This window comes from Ictidomys tridecemlineatus, chromosome 6 (genome assembly GCF_052094955.1).
Source record: "Ictidomys tridecemlineatus isolate mIctTri1 chromosome 6, mIctTri1.hap1, whole genome shotgun sequence".
NCBI classification, from domain to species: domain Eukaryota; kingdom Metazoa; phylum Chordata; class Mammalia; order Rodentia; family Sciuridae; genus Ictidomys; species Ictidomys tridecemlineatus.
In genome coordinates, this window is record NC_135482.1 from 79,970,273 (window position 1) to 79,994,581 (window position 24,309).

Consider the following 24,309-nt stretch of genomic DNA (forward strand, 5'->3'; position numbering starts at 1 on the left):
CGTTGTATTATTACATTGTCCTGTGTACCTCTTGTCTGCTCTTGTCCCATACACCATACTGACTCTTTCAGTACTGAGCCATTCCAGATCTCCTCCCCTCATCTTGCTTAGTGAAAAACTCACCTCTTTACAGAGTAAATGAAAGTTACAAAGCTGTGTTTCCTCAATATCCTGCACTCCATCCACAAATTAACCTGCACCCTCTTGTATCTTTTCCTCTCCCTTGGCTCTGAATTTTGCTTCTTGTGGAATGCTACTGTATCCCTTAACCTCTCTATCATCTTTCCTCCTTTTTCTGGTTCTTATCAATTCTATCTTAATACATATACATGGGGCTGGGAGGATAATCCCTGAGTTTAATCCCTAGCACAAAAAACCCTGGTAATCACTTTTAAAACTATTTGAAAAAAAATCCTTCAGTTTTTCCATCCATTTCATCTCCAGCTGCTGCTGTATTTCTTTCCTTCACAAACTTTTTGAACAGTAACTCACTCTTGTCCTACCCTAGTGATTATGCCCAAATTAAAGGCAGAGTTCCCATAAGTCAAATCCATTCTGGGGTAGTCCAATCCACTCCCTCCTTGAACTTTTTTGCTTACTAAAGTTATTTTTTAAAGACAACAATTCTTCCATTTAAATGCTTCAACATGACCACAAGTAACTGATGCCCAAACCATCATCACTTTAGCAAATTTCAATGTAATGACCTGGCCAATCTGTATGGATATATTTCTTACCAAGTGGCTCTTTTTCCACTTAAAGAAAGGGCACTATTTTGTAAGTCTATAAGGGATGTATCTACCATAAAAGGACCAGGTCTCACTCAAGACTACAGATTTTGAACTCTGGAAACAAAGAGAGCTATGCTGTAGCAAGATGAGACTGCCCAGCTGCATGGAGATTTCCCAGGTGTGAAAGAAACCAAGGAACATCTAAAGCTGTGTGCTCCGTGTGCAGAAGAGTGCAAGGGACAGGGTCTGTGAGCCTCAAGGGAGGCTACCCACAGGACGATCAGCAACTTGAACACTGGGCCCAGCTGTTCTTACCCAACACACCTGCCCTCCCCCCCACCCCTTTCCCTTTTCATGTACTAAAGACTTTTTGATGATTTTCACTTGATCTCTTGCAGAAAAGAGGATTTTGAATTCATTTGGAGCTCTGAGCTTTCATTGGAAAATAGTGCGTACCTGGAATGAGCATGATGACTTCAGGGAATGCAAAAGTGAGGGATGAGAGCCAGAAGGGCCATTGGTCAGGCAGCCAGCATACCTCGAAGTTTCATGGGCAGTACTCAGGCATGTAGGTTCAGTACTTTATTTCCACAGAAGAGCTTGGTAGCTTACAGACAGCTTACAGGGTTATAGTATAGCCCTCACCCTATACTATAACTCCTGGCTTCCATGCTTGAAACTCAGGAGTCATCTACCCAAACTGTCCTCCAAGCGACCATTAGAAACCGATAATCACCCTCATCACTATACAAAATACATGTATGAAGATGTGAATTTGGTGTCAACATACCTTATATATAATCAGAGATATGATAAATTATGATATAATGGTGTATTAAGAATTGTAATGCAAAAATAATTTTTTTTAAAGAAACATAATCAAAATAAAATGACACTACTCTTGAGAACAGTACAGTCCAATGAACTTTTCTATAATGATGGGAATGATATCTCATTGTTCTATAGGTAACCACCATCTACAGGTGGCTATTGAGCATTTGAAATGCAGCACTTAATCTTTGATTTAACTGTAATTAAATAGCCACAAATGGCTAAAGTCCACAATAATGGACAGTACTGGAGCTTTTCAAAATGATATGGTACTTGGAAGATAAAAATCACAGAAATCCCTTTTTGGTTCATGGGACAAGAAAGTTTGAACTTTAAATTCAATTTTGGGAGCTAGTCACATTTTTCAGGCCTTTCATCAAAAGTTGTTTTCTGCAGTTACAGGGGTCATTGTCCCCACTGGGTAAATGTCAACTGCTCGTGTATCTGCAACTGTACTGTCACTATCTTGACAGTCTTCTGTTTTTCCAATCTGATACCTATCTCCCTCACCTTGTTTACCCACTATCTGAGGGAACTTTTATTTCTGTTTTACATGGAAATGAGACAACTGAGTGTGGGGGGTAGATGTCCAGGCTAGTTGATGCATAATGTCCACTTAGTCTTGCCCTAATTTTCTCACAAAATATAAGTCCATTACAAATTCTGGCTTTATTCTCCCAACTTCAGGCTTATCATCAAACAATATTTGTGAAAAAAATTACTGACATGATAATCTCACCAATGAATTAATTTTATTATCTTAAATGATGGATTCTACAGCTTTGGCCCATTCTGTTGAAGCTAATAATGAATAATACTGTCAGAAGAAAAGCAATAGCAACATAAACTTCATCTTTTCTATCCGGTGGAAAACTCTTGAAGGTCAATAATTTCACCAAGGTTCTTAGAAGGGAAGCACTAATTAAGAGTCAATAGTCTTCCACTGTCTTTCATAAGTGTGCCTCTCTGTGTCTCCTAAGGTGACCAAGGCTCATTTTTAAACACACACACACAAACACACACACACACACACACACACACCAGGCTTGGCCTACATTCTCTGTTCTGGGACAGAATTTGTTAGAATGCTCCAGCTAATAATCACCTTCTTCCTCAGTCCAGTTGGTAGTGACCTCTGCAAATATGTGAGAGGCCCTCCTGCCATTGAGACACCTCATGCCCATCTCTAGGACCAGGGGGGTGTGGGAGATGCACAGAAACCGAGTGGCCAGAGAGTGGCAGCAGCTCAGGATGGAATGGACACGAAGAACACCTGCAAGGCCAGGGACCATGGCAGGTGCAGCCCATTGGTGGGATGGTTGGGAATAAAGAGCAGCAGAGCCCACATTCCTCCCTCTGTTTTCCCAGCCTAAGAGGAGAACTCATGAGATCCCCAGCAAGCATGGGGACGCTGGCCAGGGCTGGTTTACTGCTGTTACTTGCCATTGGCCTCTGCCAAAGCCTGGGTGAGCAGGACCCCTGGACGCAGACACCAGGGCCAAGAATGCTGGGTGGGGACCAGTTCACCACTCCTTTTTCTAGTATTTCCCAGTGTTGTGGTTAGTCCTGGGAAGAAAGCAGGTAAGGGAAGGCCCAGATATTCCCAAAGGAAGGCCTGGGCAGGTTTCCTTTTTGAAATGCTTTGGATTCTAGAGTTCTGCTAACCACATTTGTGCTACGAAGTCTCCTCCTCCAAGGAAACTGCAATCAGGTGGGAGTACTGGAAAGCCCCGTTTCTCTCTTCAGGAGTGGCCTATGTTGTTCCCCAGCAACTTTAAGAAAACCTGCATCTATGATGTGTGCGTCCTCCCAGAGTGAGCACCAGCCATGCACCAAAAGCAAAGCAGGTTCTTTCCTGCCCCGCCTCCTCCTGTAAAGGTAGTTTGGGCTGAAAGGGAAAGCAGAGAAGTCCTGAGGCAAGACCTAGTGGAGCAGAGATGGCTGTGAACATAACTGAGAAAGGGAATGCCTGCAGCTGAGTGCCATGGGAATGATAGCCAGGGCAGGAAAATCTGGCCATGCAATTTCGAGAAAGGGAACCCTTAAACAAGGCACTCTGGGTGAGTCCAGAATATGTGTCTGTCCTTGTACACAGGACTCAAATGTGGAATTCGTGCAGCTGATTGGAAGAGTGAGAAGCCTACTGTGGAATCCAGGTTCTTCTCCAGAATTAGTTGGAGAAATTCAACAGTTGGTGGACAACCCTGGCAGGTCAGAATAACAAAGACGTTGTTTTGTTATTGTTGTTTTTTTAATGAGAAAATGGTAAAATATTTCTTTTGTTTCGAGTATCAAGACCCCAGGTGAGTGTGTTGTTCTTCTCTTGACACCTTTCTACCTCTCCACAATAAGTTTACTTCATGGGAATGTATATCCTACTATCCAATTTATAGCAGTATTTTAAGAATATCACATCAGATTAGAAGAATTAATTTCAAATGTTTCAAAAGGAGATGGCATCAATGGGGAGATATATATTATGTTCCTAACTTTCTCCTTGGGCAGGTCTCCCTAAAATTGGGTGAGCGCCACATCTGTGGAGGAAGTTTGATTGAAGATGATAGGATTGTCACGGCAGCACACTGCCTGAGTAGTCTTGATGGGTAAGTTGTGATTTCTGATACTTGTCAAGCCCTGATTCATGGCTACAGTACTGGGAAATGAGATGCTCATGTATCATGTAGGGTTGACACACCTCGGTCCCCTTCTTCACTCTGCCACATTTCTACTCAACCTCTGATCGTCCTCATTCCTAGAAACCTGTCTCTGCTTCAAGATGTCCTGTGCTTTCTGCTCTGCTACACAGAGATGCCCTCAAAGATCTCAAACATCTATGATTTAGATTTGTGGATTTAGTGGTTGGCTAAGGGTGGTGGTTAATTGTTAACATCAAATGTTAAATGGATGTTCCAAAGTTTCAATAACAGAGGTTTAAATCATTAGGAGTGAAAACTACTGCAGAAATAATAAATACTTGGTTAAAAGAAGATACAAATAGGAAAAAGTGCTGGGAAGCCACTTTGATATTTTATTAAAAACAGTGCAGCATGTATAGACTGGCTTGTCTACAAATGAAGAAAAGTAGAAAACTTTTAAATAATCAGAATTGATGACAGTAAATGAAAGTGTTCACAAGAATGCAAACACTCCATGACTGAAAACCACTTAAGTTTAATAGATCCAAAAATTAGGAATGTATGACAGTAGTAACCAATAATAAGTGAGTGCCTTCTTTCAAGACTCAGAAATGCTTAAAGCCTTAATAATCCCTTTTCATTTAATCATATGAAACCCAGGGGGAAATAATTATTGAAACATTTTTCTCCGGTTTTAGGAAGCAACTGAAGAATCTAACTGTGACAGCTGGGGAGTACAACCTGCTTCAGAAAGAAAAGCAAGAGCAGAATATTCCAGTCTTAAAAATTGTTATTCACCCTGAATTCAACAGGCTTGGATATATGAGTTTTGATATTGCACTGCTATATCTAAAACACAAAGTCAAGTTTGGTAAGTATTTAAAGGTTTTTAACTATCAAAAATACAATGGGGAAAACTTAAGTACAAGTTCAATTTTTGTAAATACGTCTAGTAATAGAATAGTAATAGAAGTAAGCTTTGTTCTCTTTTAAAAGTTTTATTCAGTCTAGTGCCTATGAAAAAATAAACTACTGTACAATCTGAATCCCAGCCACAAGATATGTATGCTCAGCTTCTCAGTAGCATTCTAAGTACTGCAGTATCTTTGAATAAGCTGTACTCGACATCAGTTCTAACCAAGGATTTTGGTACTTTTGGTACTAAATATGTAACACACTATTAGCACAAGTATTAAGCCTTCTGAATAAAATACTAAAACCCTTGCTATTTTTAATGCAAGAAAAGGCAGGGTTGTGGCCAAAATGAATGAAAACAAATCTAGAGGAGTAGCCAGTCATTGAAGCAAGCTTCTGTTCTTAGGCATCTAATTGATCTTTAAGATCCTAGGGGTTTACCTGGCCATGAATGTAGCTGCAAAGAACCTGGAACATTCTGAAAGGTGATGTTTTGGTGGATTGAGAAAAATATGCCACAGAAAGTGGAATCTTACTTGTTTGAACCTTGGCCCTAAACATAGAGTTCTAGGAATCTACAATCATGAACCAACCCTTATTCAGCTTCAGGGCTGAAATTGACATTACCTGTGTGGCTCAGGCCCTCCAAGCCAAGATTTTAGTTTAAAATGGTTCCAGGTGAGTTAAATGGGATTTTCTGGCAGAAGCAACGGTAAATTCTCTCTGAAAACATGAGCCTCAAATCCTAGCTTCAGTATAAAGTTTTAATGAATATGAACACACAAATATCAGAGAAATCAGCCAAAGATGAAGTTAGAAAAACTAACCACCAGAATCAGACCTTCAAAAATTACAGATGTCAAAATGAGGTGGAGCATACAAAACAAGCATGTCTTACTTAAACAGGCAAAAGTATATCAAAATTATGAAGAACAAAAAACAATTAGGTGGAAGGAAGGATTTGAAAGGAACCAATAAAGAAGTATAAAATAATATAATGAAATTTAAAACTCAATAGAAGTATTGTCTACCCGATCAAATTAGATATAGGGAACTACAAGTTCTGAAATGTTATCCAAATGAAAGTGAGGCATAGAGAAGATGAACTGAAAGATACAGTATATATCCAATTTGAGCTTTATAAAGAGCATGAATAAGCCAGATGTGGTGGAACACACCTATAATACAAGTGACTCAGGAGGCTGAGGCAGGAGATTAACAAGTTTGAGGCCAGCCTCAGTAATTTAGTGAGGATTTAAGCAACTTATGGAGATCCTGTATCAAAATAAAAATTTTAAAAAGGGCAGAGGATTTACTCAGTGGAAAAACACTCCTGGGTTCAATCCCCAGTACCAAAAAAAAAAAATGGTACAGGGGTATACACCTGTAAATCCCAGTGGCTTGGGAGGCTGAGGCAGGAGGATTTCAAGATAAAGGCCAGCCTTAGCATCTTAGGCCCTAAGCAACTACTGGGTTCAACCCCTGGCACTGAATAATTATGGAAAAGAGAGGATATAATTTAATAGAAAGTGGCTGAGGGTTAATCGTAACTTAGACATTTATCTTTAGGCTTTATAAAGCACAGTAAGTCCAACCATGATACTAAAAATAATTTTATATATAGACTTGTCATGCTGAAAATGTAGGACACTAAAATAGAGTGAATCTCAAAAGAATCTAGAGGGGGTCGAGGGGGGATAGTAAAGCAGACTACTGATAAAAATCGGAGACGATTAGGCTGCAGCTGACTTCTCAACAGGAGTGATGAAAGTCAGAAGATAGGAGACCAAGGTCACCAAGCTGGTGTCATCAAGCTAGAATGATCTATCAAGGGAAATTATCACCCCACTTCTTCTAGAAAACTATCAAGAGTCATCTAGGCTAAATACGCCAGTTTCCTCTCAGTTCTCTGTAATAGGTTGGAAACATCTACTGGATGTTCAAGTCCCTCAGACTTACTCCACCAACTTCACCCCTGTCATTGTCACCATAATCTCTACCTGAGAGCTTAGAAGATTCACTCTAAATTCTTGTCTTTTTTGATAAGAGTTTTGATCAGTGCTGCTCATACTAGAAATATCTTCTTACCTTAAATTCAAGGAATTGCTGGGTTTTCCTCCACCCCTTTATACCCTTTCTTAGTCTTCTGTGATGATTCCTCATCTCTTTGTCTTATGTTGTTGCAGTCCCCGGGGTTCAGCCCTGGACTTCTTCTCAGTCTGTCCTCATTCTCTTGGTGGTCTTATCCAGGATCATAGCTTTAATCCCCTAGATCCTGGATTCATGGAGATATATACATACACACACACAAAAATATCTATAAAATGTATAATAATATATAATGTAAATAATATATAATAAAAAATGGAATATATATAATGTATGCTAATGTAGAATAATTATATATATAATCTAGGTTTTTTATTATCCTTTTTGCATTATCCTTCTAGAATTGATGAGATGTATATGACCAACTGGTTAGGGTCATCTACCTAGACAGCTAATCCACATCTCAATATGTTTAAAGCAACCCTAATTATCCCCTTACATAGATTCTTCCCACAGCTACTTTCATCTTGGTTAGGACAACTCCATCTTTTCATTTGTTTAAGCTAAAAATTTTGGACTTGTCTTGGATTTTTCTTTCATCCCTGATTGTTTTTCTAATGCACCAAAAATCCTGTTGCTTCTGCCTTCTTCACTTCACTCAACTATCTTACCCAGGCTGTGCGATCATTTCTTGCCAGGGTTAATTTTTAAAATCTCTTAAAGTATCAGGTTTCTTCTTTTACTTCCCTAATATTTATTATTAACCCAGCAGCTGGAATAATTCTTTTAAACATGTAAATCAGATTATGTCACTCTGCTCAAAACACTTCAGTGGTTCCCCAATAATATCTCTTCCACCTTTCCCCCTCCCTCCCCCCATTAGAATCTAAGCCCAATTGTGTTCATCTTCTGTTAAAGTTCCTTTTGCTCAATATGCTCCAGCCATCCTGGCTTCTCCATTCTTCCCAAATAGGTGTGCCAATATCTCACAAAAGAGACTTTCTACACTTGTCTTCAGCAAATGCTTTCTGCCCAGAGAACTGAATGATTCCTTCCCTCAACTTCAAGACTTTTCTCAAATGTCACAAGCGCCATGAGATTTGCCATGCCCACAATTCATAAAACTATAGCCCCCATGCCGTCCGTCCTCCCCAAATTTCTTCCTTCACCTACTGATTTTCCCAAGAGCACTTAAAATAGTTTGTTTGTACCTCCCCCCACCCATTTCTCTCTCCCTTCCCCCTCCTCCCTCCCCCCCCTTTTTCCTATAAACTCCACAAGGGGTTGGGGAGAGGATTTTCCTATTCATTCATTGAAGTTTGGAAGAGTGCTTGCCACATGTTGGTGCTCAATAACTATTAAATGAAAATATCATTTCAGAATTGAGAGTATACACTTGAAATTTTAGTAGTTTGGGGGGCGGGGCTCATGGTGATTATGCAGAATTAGATTTTTTTCCTTGATTTATTTTTTCTGCATTTTCTTCTCTTATAATTATGAAGTGACATTTAGGAAACAGTGACATTTATAAAAGTATGAAATCAAGCACATGTTACTTTTCCAAATATAGTTGGTGTCATTTGTCTATTCACAAACCTTGTGATTTTTGTTGTTTCAGGAATTGCTGTTCAGCCAATCTGTCTTCCACACAGAGATGATCAATTTGAAGCAGGAATTCTTTGCATGGCCAGTGGATGGGGCAAGATTACAGAGAGTAAGAGGCATCAAAAAATGCATACTACTTTCTCCAGGTCTCTGTATACACAGAGAAAGCAGAAGTGATTTTTGTTGACCATGAATGATTCATCCTTTTGTTTTCCTGCCTAATTTCTGACCCAGTGAAGAGTTCTAGTAGTCTTCACCATAGACATCTCACACTTAGGAAAAAACCTATTCTTATCACTCCTGCTGCTGTCGTTTTGCTTAGGTACATCAGATAAAGGAAGCTGGAGGTATGAAGAATATAAAGAAGAATATAGTAGGAATGGGGCTGTGGCTCAGTGGTTGAGCTTGCCTAGCATGTGTGAAGCACTGATTCGATCCTTAGTACCACATTTTAAAAGAAAAAAAGAAACAAAATTTTAAAAAAGGCATTCTGTCCATCTACAACTACCAAAAAAAATTTTAGAAGAATATGATAAAAGAGAAATCAGGAAATAGAATCAGTAAGTTTCCTTGATTTTATTTGTATTTTTATTTTTTTTTTTTATAAATTTTTAATTTTTTTTAGTTGTCAGTAGACCTTTATTTTATTCATTTACATGCAGTGCTGAGAATCGAACCTAGTGCCTCGCACATGCTAGGCATGTGCCACTGCCACTGAGTCACAATCCAAGCCCCAGCTTCCTTGTTTTTAATATCATGACCTTTTATAAAGTGCAGCTGAAAGAACAGCAAAAGGGTCACTTCCAGAGGCTTGGGAGATGGTAGAAATGGGGAAATATTGGACAAAGAGTACAATTATATGATAAGTTATGGAGACCTAATGCATGACATGGTTCCTATAGTCAATAATTATTGTACACTTGAAATTTGCTAGGAGAACAAATCTTAGGTATTTTCACTATAAGAAAAAAGATAATTGTGCTATCATGTTTGTGGATGTCATCTCACAAATTATACATTTATCAAAACATCACATTATACACTTTGAATATGAATAATACTTAACTGTATGTCAATACAGCTTAAAATTATGATTTTTTAAAACAGACTTTTATGAAACATTGCCTAATTGACTCTAGTTTTCCTCTTGGGGAAACATTTAAGCATATGTTAAGAAAAGCCAATTGCCTGTAACCTGAAATCTGAATTTCTTAATGATGTCCATTATCATATATCTGACCTTGAAACATAATTCACACCAAAAACAAACAACAAAAAATGCATCTTCTACATTGACTTAAAATCTATTTGAGAGAGTTTTAAATGTGAGGGCTACTCACTAATTTGCTTTAAAGGGGACAGTTGTTGACTATCTGTCAGTTTTCTCTCTATAGATTCTGAGTATTCAAATGTCTTACAAGAAAGGGAACTTTCCATCATGGATGACAGAATGTGTAATTCTGTGCTGAAGAGTATGAACCTTCCTCCTCTGGGAAGGACCCTGCTGTGTGCCAGTTTTCCTGAGCAGGGAAAGGATGCCTGCCAGGTACCAAAGTATAAACCACCTAGTTATTTAGTAAAGTGGGTTAAAGTGGTTTCTGCCTTTGCCCATGACTGCTTTGGGGAGTTACTACTTCAAAGTTCCTTTTCCCCTCATCTTTCCATCTGGCTTCTATTGAAAACTGTACTTGGTCTGAACTGAGAGAATTCTTTCCTGTGCCCATTTCTACACAGTATTTTGGTGAGCTGGGGCAGGGGTTATTTTCAGTGTTTCCAATCTAATGGAATCAAAATAATAATCTTTAATAAATCCAGCTGGGAATTATTTTTTATTTCACATTTCATTAAACACTATAATATTTTTTTCCTTTAGTGCAAAATATGTTTGAAAAAAGATGAATAGTTTTAGTAACTGGGTTGAATAGATGTCATGAGAGCCACTTTCCAAGACTAACAACAACTTCACAAATAATAACTTCACAATCTCTGAGGTGCCTAGAGAGGAAAGGGACTGATTTGTAAAAGACGTGAGTCAAGTTTTAAATATGCCTTCCAAGTACATTATCTTATTTATTTATTTATTTTAAAGGTAGAACATCAGAGTCATTATTCTTTTTCAGAAAGCAACCTGAAACTCTTGTGGGAAGCTCCCTGGAGTTTACCATTAAAGAAATTTGAAATTTTTTTTTCAAGGGTATGACAGGAGAGAGGAAGCTAGAAACTTACAGTTGTGCCACTTTCTAAACTGGATCACAAGTAGGCTGAAGGTACTCTGTCCCTTCTGTAAGAGGAAGTCCTTATTTTTTTCTTTTCTGTGAAGCACTCTAACAATCCTATACCTTTTGAGGAGAGTTTAATCTGACACAAGATTGTCCGAGACATGTACTCAAAGAAACATGTACTGAAATGTTATTGAAGACAGACTCCTGAAATCTTGGGTTCTTTACTCTCTAGCATGGAAGCCATTGTGGTCTTTTACTTATATACCTGGGACAAATTTGAGCTTCCCAGGCTTTCTGTTCTTAAAGTCCCTCAGGGCTCTGTTCACTGATGTTGTGGGCTTGGAAGAGGATTTATCCTTTCCCATCTGCTGTAGGTGACAAGGCACAGTAGAAGCATACAACTGTAACCACATTGCCCCCGCCTCCTCCTTTTACTCATTTTTGGAATGTATGTGGTAGTTCTGAGAGAGAGAGAGAGAGAGAGAGAGAGAGAGAGAGAGAGAGAGAAATTGAGTACTGGCTTGACAAGATTGCAGCCAGTCAGTGAAAGGATATTAAATCTGGGTGAGAAGATGAAATTAACAATGAGGAAATGGATGATCAAAATCAAAATGTTGATGGACAGTGAGTGACTGGTGGACTTCTGGGCTTCTACCTCTTTGAGATGAGTGCCAATGTTCGTAGAACTGACATGATAATTTAACTTGTGAATATTTTCAGTTTTTCTTTCTTTCCTACACAAGGGAGACACTGGAGGCCCACTGGCTTGTAGAAGACCTGGTGGAATCTGGACTCTGGCTGGGATAACTTCCTGGGTAGCTGGTTGTGAAAGAGGTTCGGCTTCTCCAAAAAATTACCACACAAGTGCATTACCTGGCATTTTTTCCAAGGTGTTTGAGTTGATGGATTTTATCACTCAAAACATGATCACAGGTGAGTAAATTTTCTTCCTCCTTTCATTCCAAGTCAAAAACTGATCATGTTTATCTCAAGAGTAGTTACTTTGATATGTTGTGATAGTATCAGAGAAAAGCTTTAGTACGAAGCAAAGAATGACTGATTTTAAATTCTTAGTCCAATGTCTGTAATATTTTGTCTCAGAATTCTTGAGCATCGATAGCTATCAGTTTAACTTAAACTGAATCCCTGTATAAAATTTTTATGAGCTATCTTTTTGCGTTTGAGATTTGAAAGACAGCCCTTGAGAATAGACTCAGCAGATTCTTCTTTCTTTGATTCATTTGACACGTTTCCTCTACAACACTTAAAAACACGAAAAATGGATCCCTTCTCTCCCCCTTCTCCCATTCAGCCTTGTTATTTTCCTTGGAAAACTGGGGGAAATGAGGAATACTTTGAGAGTTTATTTTGTTCAGTGACACTAAAATCTAGACTAGGAAAATACTGGGTCTGGAGAGCAAATACTAGGTCTGGAGAGCAAAGCCTGTCCTCTAGGAACTTTCTAACTACTTGGGAAGGAAAAAATATTGTGATGAAAGGTGAAGTGCAGATAGACCTGGATGAAAGGTGAAGCTGTAAGTGTGCTGAGAAGGAGAGGGTCTCAGAGTCTCAGAGGCCAGAAGGTTCACAGAAAATGGTACAAGGCACTGCAGAGCACAACTTCCTGGAACACAGTTTAGACAAGGAAGCAAATGTTTAAGGCCCAAGATTCAAAGCAGCAAAACCTCACATTCCCTCCATCTGTCTGTCCCTCCTTTGTTGCTGTCCAAGGTTAGCCACCTAGTTGAAGACTTGAAGTGCTGCTGCTTGTTGGCCCAGCTTCAGGCCAGCACTTCCTCAGACTGGGAGGACTCCCCGCTCACTTCATCTGCCTTTAGTGTCTTGCACACTGTCCACTGCCCTACCACCGCAGGGTCAGGTCCCTCCTGGTAGTGATTGTTCCACTTTGACCACCTGGAAGAGAAAGCTAAAAAGGTTAACGACCCCTGAACAAAGAATTAGTAACAGCAATAGAATTTTAAAGGGCAGTGTAATTGGACAATAACAGTTAATTTCACTAATGAACATCAGAATGTGATAAGTAATTTATTTAAGTAACATGTTCTTAAGATCATCTTTCTAGGTTTTTCATCTCCTTTATATTCTAATTGCCTATTTTGTTCAAGCTCTTCTCTGAACCACCTCACGTAACTGACTATTTTAGAAATAGGATTAAATTTAGGCTTCTACAATCTTAAAAATCAAATTAATTGAATCTTTCATATTTTCAAACCATCAGATCAAATTGGTTTCTGCTTCCATGTTGTCTTTCAATCTTCTTAAAAGACATAATAGGCCACTGACTCTGAGCAAAGTTCTCCTCTACATTGGTTTTAAGTAGAAATCATAATGTGTAATTTTTTAAAGTCACATTATCACAATTTTCACTGAAATAATTGTTAGAAAGGTATTCTTCTACCATCTATATATTTGGACTGGGGCCAATCCCTTTCAGAAGTGAGTCCAAGGTGTGTAAAAAAAAGGGCCTGAATTCTGTCCAAGGTGTGGATAGAAGACAGAGACAGGAGGATGTGCATAGTTCTAATGATCTAGTTAGGAAATGGAATTGGGGGAAATCATTAGAAGAAAGCAAATGCAATCATATCATATTCATAATTGAATTTTACTTCCATTTCTAAACTTTAAATGCCTCAATGGTTTTATACAGAGTGCTTCCAACAGTTAAAACCTGACATTTGCATCTCAGTTTTGAGTAAATGAATTTTGAGTAAATGCCATTACTAAAAGCTGCATGTATTTGTACAGTGTTACTTTACTGTTACCTGGAACATTCTAGAAGAGATACCTAGGATATTCTAGAAGAGATAGGTGAAAACCATATTAGTCTCATATAATATAAATTTGACAGCCTCAGTGTGACTCATGATTTGAGAAAATTGTGTAAGTTTTGAATCTGAAGAACTCTGTTAAAGAACATATGATTCAAAAATTTTATTAAAGACTGTTTATAATATGATGTCTAGATTATATCCATTAAAGACATGTTTTCCTAAATGTAACTAATATAAATTGTATAGCTTCAGGATGAGATCTATACACTTTTGAAATGTTGTCCAGAAAATAATCCACTTCTTTTACATTTTCTTAAAGCTTGTAAACCTCAGGGAATAGTATTATTTGGAGAGAGTGGGGAGATTCAATACCCCTATTCCAAAGAAGACAACTATTCTCATAATAGGTATGGATCTTAAGTATGAATGATTCTTGGGTTTTCCTCCTCACATAAAATAAGACAATTTTATTCTTTTTAGGTTTTTATTCTTTTTAGATATACATGGCAGTATAGTATATTTTGATATATTTATAAAACATGGAGTATATCTTATTCTAATTGGGAACCTCTTGTTGTTGTACATATGTCACAATTCATTAATTTAAATGACTATATTTTGGCAAGTTTGTCTAGCATCTCCAATTATTTATCTGATAATATTAAAAGTATATATTTCATCTGTTGTTTTCTGGTTGGCAAATATCTACTAATTGGCATTTTAGAGTCATTAATATAAATCGTCACCCCAAATAGTGTTAAGACCAAAACTTGCCTGAACTGATGAGTTCAAACATCGAATATTAAAATCATCTGGTGTGAGATTGCTATGCAAACTTAGTGGTTAATCCTGGCATGCCTATTTCTTTAATCATAGTAATATTTTAAGTATCACCTGGAAAATGGAACATAGTTTATGATATATAAGTGGCAGTATATTTCAAATTTATTTTTCCCTACCTGTCTTGTTTCTCTATATGGATAAGGATGTCTTTAAACTTTAGAAATCAATTCTTTGCATGTATCTCATTTTCTTAAGTGACCTAAATTCATTTTTAAAATTGTATGATGTTTTGTAGAGTATACAAAGGTAGATGACAGTTCTATGCATTTATAATCTGGTAGGAAGAGAAAGCTTGACAAAAACTACACTACACTTAAAAAAGGGATAAAATAAGCTTATTCATAGTGTGCCATAAATAAGTTGGTCCTATGAACAACGGAGGCTGATTTTTCAGGGTGTGTTTTGCAAGAAGTGTGTGTGCAGAGTGGGATGGGAAAGAATGCCTTAGTTGTAAGGGGTGGCATTGAAACTAGATGTTAAAGAATAGCTGGTTCTATAGCTGTGAGGTCCTTTGTAGATCTAAGACCTAAGATTTCAAGAGATGGACACAAGGAGTGAGGTCTTCTCAAGTAAAGAAAATTTTGTATAAGCAATGTCAAGGAGGTGGGAAAGGTCAGGGTTGTTTGGGTTATGATTATCCTAGTGATTATGATTATCTCTATCCTGAGAGCCACATGAATGGGAACTGGGGTAGCAGGAGATGAGGATTGAAGTACTGGTCAGGACTTAATTATGCAAGAACTTAAATTCTATGTAAAGGAAGTTTAGACTTATGCAAGAGGCCATGGGAGATTAAAATGATGAAAGGAGTGTAATTTTCAAAAATTAAGATGCATAAGAGTATTTACACAGAGAATGGGGAAAATGTGGCTTAACTGCTGCCCACATTTAAAAGGCTTAAAGGTCTAAAATGACTTTTTCCTGAGTCATCCTTGAGATGAGAAGAGGCCAGTAAGTTTTTGCTATCTGTGCTTAAACTATTGGAAGAGTGATTTCTAAGAACAAGAGAGAGTTCTATTTTATTAGAATCTCAGACAAGGCTTCTAGGTACCCTCTTTAAACAGGGACATTAATAAGCTGGAATTCATCAGAAGGATAATAACTGATATGTAATATTTTGTGTCTGGTATTGGAGATTGAACCCAAGGGCTTGTGCATGCTTGGCAAGTTTTCTACCACTGAGCTGTATCCCCAATCCCAAGGAAATAAATTTAAAGTGTTTTAAGAGTTATGGTTGAAGAAACTAGAGGTATTTTTGAATCAAAGAAGACAGGAGGAAAAAGGAACTTCCTGATTTATCTGAGAATCTTTAAAAAAAAAAACTTGTACTGACTAACTGCAAAGGATTTCTGGGTAGAAGTCAGAAGATAGATTTTTAACCCAATATTAAGGACTTTTTAATTTGAGAGAGTGAAGTTTGGTCTGCCTCAGGTGTAATGAATGTCCTTGATAATCTGGGTATTTGAGCAAGCTATTTATATATTGGGAAAGAGACATGAAGAGGACAGTCCTCGTGCTCTCAAACACAGCAATTCAAGTATTTCAGAGTTCTCTGCAATGGAGTTTCAAGAAAATGTCAAAGTGAGTTCAGAGAAGTGTCATTACCTTGGAAATTCAAAATTTGAGAGCTGAGTCAGCTCTTGACTCGTAGGATCAGAAGGCATATTTTAAAAGATTATTAAAGATTTTCTATCTCAAATACCATTAGGTTTTTATGAAATCTTACAGTGTACCAGACATTGTTGTAAGTGCTAGAAAGATAGCAGTGAATCAAACACAAACACTGTCTTTGTGTAGGGCAAGTTAGAAGGTGGTAACAGAGTCATAAAAAGAAAATTACCTGGGGCTGGGGTTGGTGGCTCAGAGGTAGACACTCACCTAGCATGCATGAAGCACTGGATTTGATCCTCAGCACCACATAAAAATAAAATAAAGGTACTGTGTCTACTTACAACTAAAAAAAATACTTTAAAAAACAGTTACCTGTAATAGTAGAAGGTAGAAAATTCTGCACAGAAAAAAATTTATAAGCATGGTAGAGAGTGATGGAGTATGCAAAATTTGAGTGGTTGACCATAAAGATGATACTTGAAAACAGATCTAGAAAAGGGGAGGGAAGGAACCATATGGTCAGCGTGGAAAGGAACACTCCAGGTAGGAGAAGTGGTAGGTGTGAGGCAAGAATACAAGTGGTATTTTTGTGGATCAGCAACAAGACCAGAGAGCTAGAGCTGAGTGAGAAAGGCAGTGGCCAGATTGTTTTGGCCTTATTGGACCTAAAAAGAACTTTGGGTTTTACTGAGATGGAGAACAATTGAAGGGTTTGAGCAGAGGAAAATAGTCTGACATATTTTAAAAGGATCACTTTGGTTATTGTGTTGAAAATGAACTGTGGACAGGAGAGATCAAAAACAATAGTAGTTACTACAGTAGTCCAGATGACTTTGACTAGATTTGTAGCCACAGAAGTGGAGACAAGTGATAGTCACAGGATTTGGTGAAGAGTTGACAGTTTGGGTTTAGGGAGAGGGAGAGAGTCCTTGTGAATGACTTGGAGTTTTAAACTGGCCTACTGAAAGAATGGAACTTCCACTGTCTGGTGAAGAAGATAGGACAGTGATTTTTAGATAGTAGGGTCAAGAAAAGTGTTTTGTTTGGAGAGAGAACTGTATTTATGGGCAGAAGAGAGAGTAAGAGTCAGAAAACATAGAAATGTGAAACAAGTCTCATGAGAACACAGCAAATAAGTTTGGTTTAGAAAGGAGGAGGAATAAATCCTTTCCTGATAAAGCAGCAGAAGTTAATCTACAGGAAAGATGAATTGATACCAAATGTCTTAGTAATCGTACAAAATTTCAGTTGCTTCAAGTTTAGAGAATGAAGTTGAGATCAAATAGTAAGGATGATATTTGAGAGTTTATAGGAGTTAGTCAATGTGAATTTGTACTGCAGTTTCAATAAATCTAAGACAATTTTTTTTCAAAATACATTGTTTTATGTACCACCAATACAGAAAACACCGTACACAAGATAGGCCCATATAAATTGAGAAGATGAAAGGCCCATATAAATTGAGAAGATGAAAGGATATCCCTTCACTAAATAGCTATAAAAGTCTAAACCCACCCATGTGGAAAGTTATATGCCCCAACCTTGGCCCTGGAAAGGGAGGTGGAAAAATCTTCCCTGAGAATCTGTATCACTAGCTAATATTCATGAAGGTCACAGTTGAAATTACCACCAAAAGTATAGTTCAAGTCATATTAAGCAGAAAAAGTTGGCAGTACAGAGTTGATAGAACCTCCAGGTGATTGACAGAAGTCAATGTAAGTCCTTCCTGGAAGAACTTTCAGTCTAGCCCTAGGGAAATTCTAAGACTTTGTTGTACAGAAACATTATAATTTCAAAATGTTAAAATATGAAAAGACGTGTCTTGAAAATAAGGTATAAGACCAATTTGCATAGTTAGTGACTTTTCTAGCATACTAAGCAGGATTGAATTGTGAAATGGTCTTGTAAATTCCAAATGGCACTAATTAGGAAATGGTTAAAAAAAAAAAAAAAGGAGGAGGAGGAGCAGGGAGTTGTATATTCCCTTCAAGCCTGTCTTTATTCTGATAGGAGATAGCTAGAATTTTAGAAATGGCAGGGAGATGGCACCCAGGTTGTCCTCTTTCCTCCATACCCATGGCAGACTTTGCATTTCTCAGAGCCTAGGACACTGTCTATCGATCATAATTGATGATTGATAGATGTTTGAGTGAATATATTGATGATTTTGGCATTTCTCTCTTTCTTGACCTCAGAATCCTCCTAAATACAGCAGTTGCTGATAGTAAATCAAGGTTGGCATGTTATTTGAACCCTATTTTCCATCTAAGACATTTTGAGGCAGAAAATAATTTGAAAACAGGAGAAAGTACTGGTCCTTTGAAGTCATGACACTTGAACTATAGCTCCTATTATATAAGAGATTCAATGAGTCTTTTAGTATCAATGCCAGTTTTCTCATTTGAAATAGGGATAGTAATTTCTCTCCTGTGTTCTCAGAGGGGTATAATGAGTCTCAAAAAGGATGATAGATGCACAGTGCTTTTTCAATTGAAGAGCTTAGAAAAGCGAGCTTTATAATATTTTAGGTAGCTTATTGCTTTTTAAATGGAAGTTCTTAAAAAGTGATTTTAATACTATTTTAGGTTACCTATTTTTATATCTATATTCAGAATGATGGATTTGAATAGAAAGATTAATTTGAAGAGTTTCTGGTTGAGAGGAAGTTGTTTGGCAAGAAGAATTATTAGTGTCTGGCTTTTAGAAATTGGGCATAAAAGAACTCGATTGCTCCTACAGTCCTGAACATTTATTACCTAGAGAGCAGTGGGCTATTAACGTCTAAGGTTGTTGAGGAAGACTGACTGCCACACTTCAGAAAGAAATTCATTCTGACGTGTTAGATTCCAAATAATTTTGCATTCAGATGAATGTGACATATGGAAGAAGTTGAGATTTGTGGTTCAATGGGATTTTTTTCTTAAATAGTATAAATTCATATGAGGAAAACAAAGGTGAAGTGTTATGTGATAGATTATGTAAGGCTACTTTGAAAATGTTTAGACATGTTTCTAAAGATGTTAGTGAAAGGTCACATCTGACCTGATTTGGAAGTTAGATGATATTACAACCCTGGGGACTGACTTAGCATGACCTGATTTGGCTGGTTAGAGGTAACATGTGCTGCACAGTTAATCCATAATTCATGAGAATTCATTGTCCATAGTTCAACTTCTAGGTGAATATTATGAATTTTAACTAGACTAATGATGACCTAGAAAAATCTGAGAAGTTTTCTTCAGTTTATAGATGAAAATTCTAGCACTTTTTAACTAAATAAAATTTAAACATTGGTTTCTGGCCATTTCCTAATTAGTACTCATGTATTTGTTGGAGAAATGTTAGCAATTTGGTTATAAACATATTTCTGCCATATAAGGAATTTGTTGTTTTTTGCATTCTAATATTCTGCAAAATTTTACTATTGGTAAAGTGTAAACTAATGCATGAAACTTAGATCTTATTTTCAAACTTGCATTAATTTTATTTTTTTCCTGCTCTTACCCCAGTTTATGTGTCTGGAAAATAATGGTACCAGAAGATAAAATTATCCTGATAAAATTTACAAGCCTAGATATAGAAAATCGAGCTGGATGTGATCATGACTACATATCTTTACAATCAAGTGATGAAGCAATTATTAGTATGTCATTTATCATTTTAGAGTACTTTAAAAAAGAGAAATGCTATAGCTCAAGTGAGATTTCTGCACCTGGGATAATTGTTTTATCTTGCATACTGTGCCCTTCTAAAAGGGATGGGTGCAGGAGGTTGTAAGAATAGAAACAATAGCATATTATCTGATCATTTTCTTCATTGTTTTTCTAAATCAGACACTAAATATCTCATTCCTTTCTCAAGTTTAATAACATTACTGAATAAAATTGATGTCACAATTGCCAGAAAACCTCCATTTCAAGGAAAGGTTAATATTTTCATTTTTAATCACAAAAGTGGGTATATGTTTAGTAAATTTGGTATATAAAGATGAGCAAAAAGGAAAAAATGTAAACCATTCACAAACCTACCACTAAGAGATGGCGGTGCTGGGGAGCGATCCCAGGGCCTTATACATGCTGGGCAAAATGCTCTACCACTGAACAACAGTCCTGGCTCTTACTGTTAACATTTTTGTGGATATCGGTTTACATACACAAACTTTGAACTCTACTGTACAGTTCTTTAATAATTTAAAGACACAATAGGTCATTTCAGCCACTTAACTTTGTTAGATTCCTCTTACAAGCTATAGAAACATAATTGACCTCTAATTGAAATGTGTTAAGCATAGAAGGGTCTCACCAGCTGATACAGACCTTCATCTCTAGATCTCCATGAGACCAATGACAAGACAAATGTCTCTTCACAAATTTTGACATAGAAAAGATAGTGTTCTAGGGTTATAATATTTATTGAGTAATCTTTTTATATTTAAATCTATTTAGCAATCATTCTTGCTTAAAGTCGGGTATGTACGAGATATCACAAGCTGAACATATAGAGAATCAGTCTCAAGCTTGTGGCTTGAGGTCACTGAAGGTATCCCACACAGCAGGAAAAGCTGCAGAATACAGAATGTGCTAAAGTGATCCAAGGAAAGGTCCCTTGATTTTCAATGAGTGTCCAGCAAAGTTTATAAGAGAACTGGACCTTGAATAAGATCCTAAAGGGCGAGTAGAATTTGACTTGAGACTGGGAGCCAGAAGATAGGTGAAATAGAATCATTGAAGCAGAGACTGTGGCAAGATTAAAGAAGAACTCATGGGAGATATTACCAGAAAAATAACTGTGTATAACTTTGCACTACATTTCAGTAATGTTATTTCAATTTCTTTTCCTCTCAAGGTAAGGTCTGTGGAGATATGTTGCCCTCACCCTTGCTGATGAAGACAAACCAGGCCATAGTTACATTTGTTTCTGATGCAGAAAACAGTGGCAGTGGCTTTGAACTTTGCTTTTCTGCTGTACAGAACTCAGGAACAGGTAAGGATTTCAGGTGTTCATTCCCTGCTGTCTCTGAATGGAGATGACAAGCAGAAGTGCCTTTCGCCATTCATTGTGGATTCTCCCTACATCTGCATAGGTTCAGGTTGTGAGAGTGTGGCTGTATTGGTAGAGGAAGGGACAATTCAGTCTGCTAACTATCCTCACTTGCCCAATAATGTCTAGTATTATTGGTTTATTCATGCTCCAGAGAAACATATCATAAAAGTAAGCAATTGAGGAATTGCTACTTTATAGAAAACTTAGGTACTATGCTAGATAGGCAGAACTTACTTCGTATGGATTGTTAAGATATCGTTATGGCTAGAAGTTTCTTTTTGCCACTTTTTTTTTACTCTAAAAGGGTTCTGTATGTGACTTTAAAAATGCAGCAATTTAAAAGTGTACGCAATGCAAAATAAGGCTTTTTATCAGACTTTTGTCCTACACATGGAGTAAAACATCGATGTTATTGCAGATCTCTGGGGAGGTATTCTGAGCATAAGCATCTAAGTTACTTGGCAATGCTTTGTTCACTGAACAGTATCTCAAAGAACTTTTCAAATGAGCCTACAGAGTTCTTCTTAAAAACTACATAAAATATTGTGTAATGTTACCTGACTTATTAAATCAGTTTCCTATTAGCAGAGGTTTGAGTTTCCAGTTGTTGTCTATAGCAGCAATGCTGCCATGAATATCCCTGTGTCAGTATCTTTGAACACATGCAGATATATGTAATTTGCAGAAATGAACTTGCTGAGTCAAGGGTTTTATGCATTTAAACCTGGTAGTCATTGCCAAATTGCACTCCAAGGAGACTATAATTGTTTACATCTGTATCAGCCACATTTTGATAATAACAGAGATCCTTGTAATGTGCAGAGAGAAACTTCTTAAACTTTTTTCTTTTTGACCACTTCTCTGGTTGTGTTTATAATTTGTACAGTTGACATTTGAGGACTTTAAAGTTGAATTTAACCAAAACTGTATTTATGATTCCATTGTGATTTATGATGATCCTGAAGAAAAACACAAGTTAGGTAGTTAACAGCCCATCCTCTAAATTCAATTTGAGAAGCATCAGACTCACCAGGGTGGCTGTGGCATTGACTGAAACTGAGAGGGAGTGTGGATTTCTTACACTTGAAGCTCGAGGACTCACATGCCAGAAAACTTTAGATTTAAGACCTGTGAACCAGCAGCTGACTCACTAGTAAAGATTTTTAATAGAAACATGAAAAATGTGGAAAATCTTTCAGAATATTTGGAAGGTGAAAAAGAAGTACTCAGAGAAAGGGGAAAATGGTATCAGTGAATAAATTTCTGGTATGTGCAGAAGGTAAAAATTTTAAGTTTTCTTCTTTTTGTATCAATTCCTTCTGTTGCTAATATTTTCATTTGTGTGTCCAAGTAACCAAAAACTGGTAATTTCCACTTGAGTCTTAATTTTATTAGCAACTTCAAATATACTTTAAGTTATAACTTTATTTACTTCATATGAAGAATTAACTTTCATCCTATTTGTCCCTCAGTCAGGTGGTAGTGAGTTTGAGACCAGTAATATAAATGGGCTCAGAATATTTACTTGGACTTTAAGAGCAGGTGAGTTGGTAGCACAATCCTATGCTCCAACAGAACAGTACATGTGTTGTGAGGGTTGGGTAAAGCAGATTTCTGGTATTGCCTGCTCACATAAAGAATGGCCTTATCAGAAGATAATGCTAAGTGAAGTTAGCCAATCCCCCGAAAAAAAACAAATGCTGAATGTTTCCTCTGATATAAGGAAGCTGACTCATAGTGGGGAGGGAGGGGGAGCATGGGAGGAATAGATGAATTCTAGAATAGGGCAGAGGGGTGGGAGGGAAAGGGAGGGCACATCGGATTAGCAAGGATAGTGGAATGTGATGGACATCATTATCCAAAGTACATGTATGGAGACACAAATTGGTATCAACATTCTTTATATATAACCAGAGATATGAAAAACTGTGTGTATACATGTAATAAGAATTATAATGCATTCCACTGTCATTTAATTTTTTATATCAATAATAAAAAAAGAATGACCATGTCCTTTGGAAAGAAGAAATGATTTGCTTGGGTGGTTTTATTGTTTATCCAGCTCCTATTGTTCTTTAATAATTGAGTTTTTTGTGTATATTAAAAATCAGATGTCTTCATCCCATATAGTTTTTTGGGATAAAAAAATTTTTTGAGATAATTATGATACGTTGTTACTTTGAAAACTAATTTTTAACTTTCTCTGTATATATGGTTATGCCTACAAACTAAAGTTGGAGAAAACCAAAGTTGCTGGCTTAAAAAAAATTAGTTGGATGATATTTTGCCTCCTGTGTTCGGATTTTTAAATTTCTTATAGGGAAATTTGATTTATAGTTATAACTTTTACAACTAAACTTTGTGGAATCTTGAAATCCATTTCAATATTCAGTTTTGGTAAAATGATGATCATGTATTTCAAAAGTGATGGTGAAAATAATTTCCAAGGCTTCAAGGTTAGAAACACCTTTTTGCTTTCAGGCAAGTATAATCACCTGTGTAATAGGAATTATTGCTTATGAAAATGCTTATAGGGAAGATAATTTAATTGTGATTATCCAAATGTAGGATGCTTGAATCATTTTGGTAGAAGAATAAAAATGCAGAGTCCTGGTTCCATTCCTAGAGATTTAGATTCTATAGATCTGGGGTGGAGCCCAGAAATCTATGCCTTAGCAAGCATCTCCCATAATGCTTAAGAAACTGCATCCACTAGAACATTTCAAAAGATGCCAAGTACCATATGCGAAAAACAGAGAATTCAGATTAAAAAATGGAATTCAGAAGTGAGATTGGCTCTATTTTGAAAATTTAGAAGCTTCTGCAGGACTAATAATTTTCTCAATACTTTGGAAGATAAAGTTTACCTAGACAAAAGGAATATCTTATGCAAAAACTATAATAAAGGAGAATTGATGACTTTCAAGAAAACTATATTGTGAAGGGATTATAGAAAAGGCATTAAACTATAAGTACCAGAGTGGTAGAATAGCTAGTGAAGATCTATTGATCACTTCATCCCAAGTATAGA

The 24,309-nt window shown here is 36.9% G+C and overlaps 1 protein-coding gene and 1 long non-coding RNA gene across 2 annotated transcripts in view; one reads left to right on the forward strand and one right to left on the reverse strand.

Annotated features, from left to right (window-relative positions):
• Positions 1–9,881, reverse strand: part of LOC144364886 (uncharacterized) — a 71,691-nt gene extending 61,810 nt beyond the window's left edge. The window contains exons 1-2 of the long non-coding RNA XR_013423000.1: positions 8,759–9,881; positions 7,202–7,388 (exon numbers count right to left, since the gene is read on the reverse strand). This is a non-coding gene — a long non-coding RNA (uncharacterized LOC144364886). The remainder of the gene's footprint in view (positions 1–7,201; positions 7,389–8,758) is intronic.
• Positions 9,882–11,743: 1,862 nt separating this feature from the next.
• The window catches only part of Ovch1 (ovochymase 1), a 49,942-nt gene continuing 37,376 nt past the window's right edge, over positions 11,744–24,309 (forward strand). The window contains exons 1-4 of the mRNA XM_078014973.1: positions 11,744–11,922; positions 14,101–14,188; positions 19,745–19,878; positions 21,081–21,218. Coding sequence (XP_077871099.1) covers positions 11,892–11,922; positions 14,101–14,188; positions 19,745–19,878; positions 21,081–21,218 — 391 coding nt within the window. The 5' untranslated portion in view covers positions 11,744–11,891. The remainder of the gene's footprint in view (positions 11,923–14,100; positions 14,189–19,744; positions 19,879–21,080; positions 21,219–24,309) is intronic.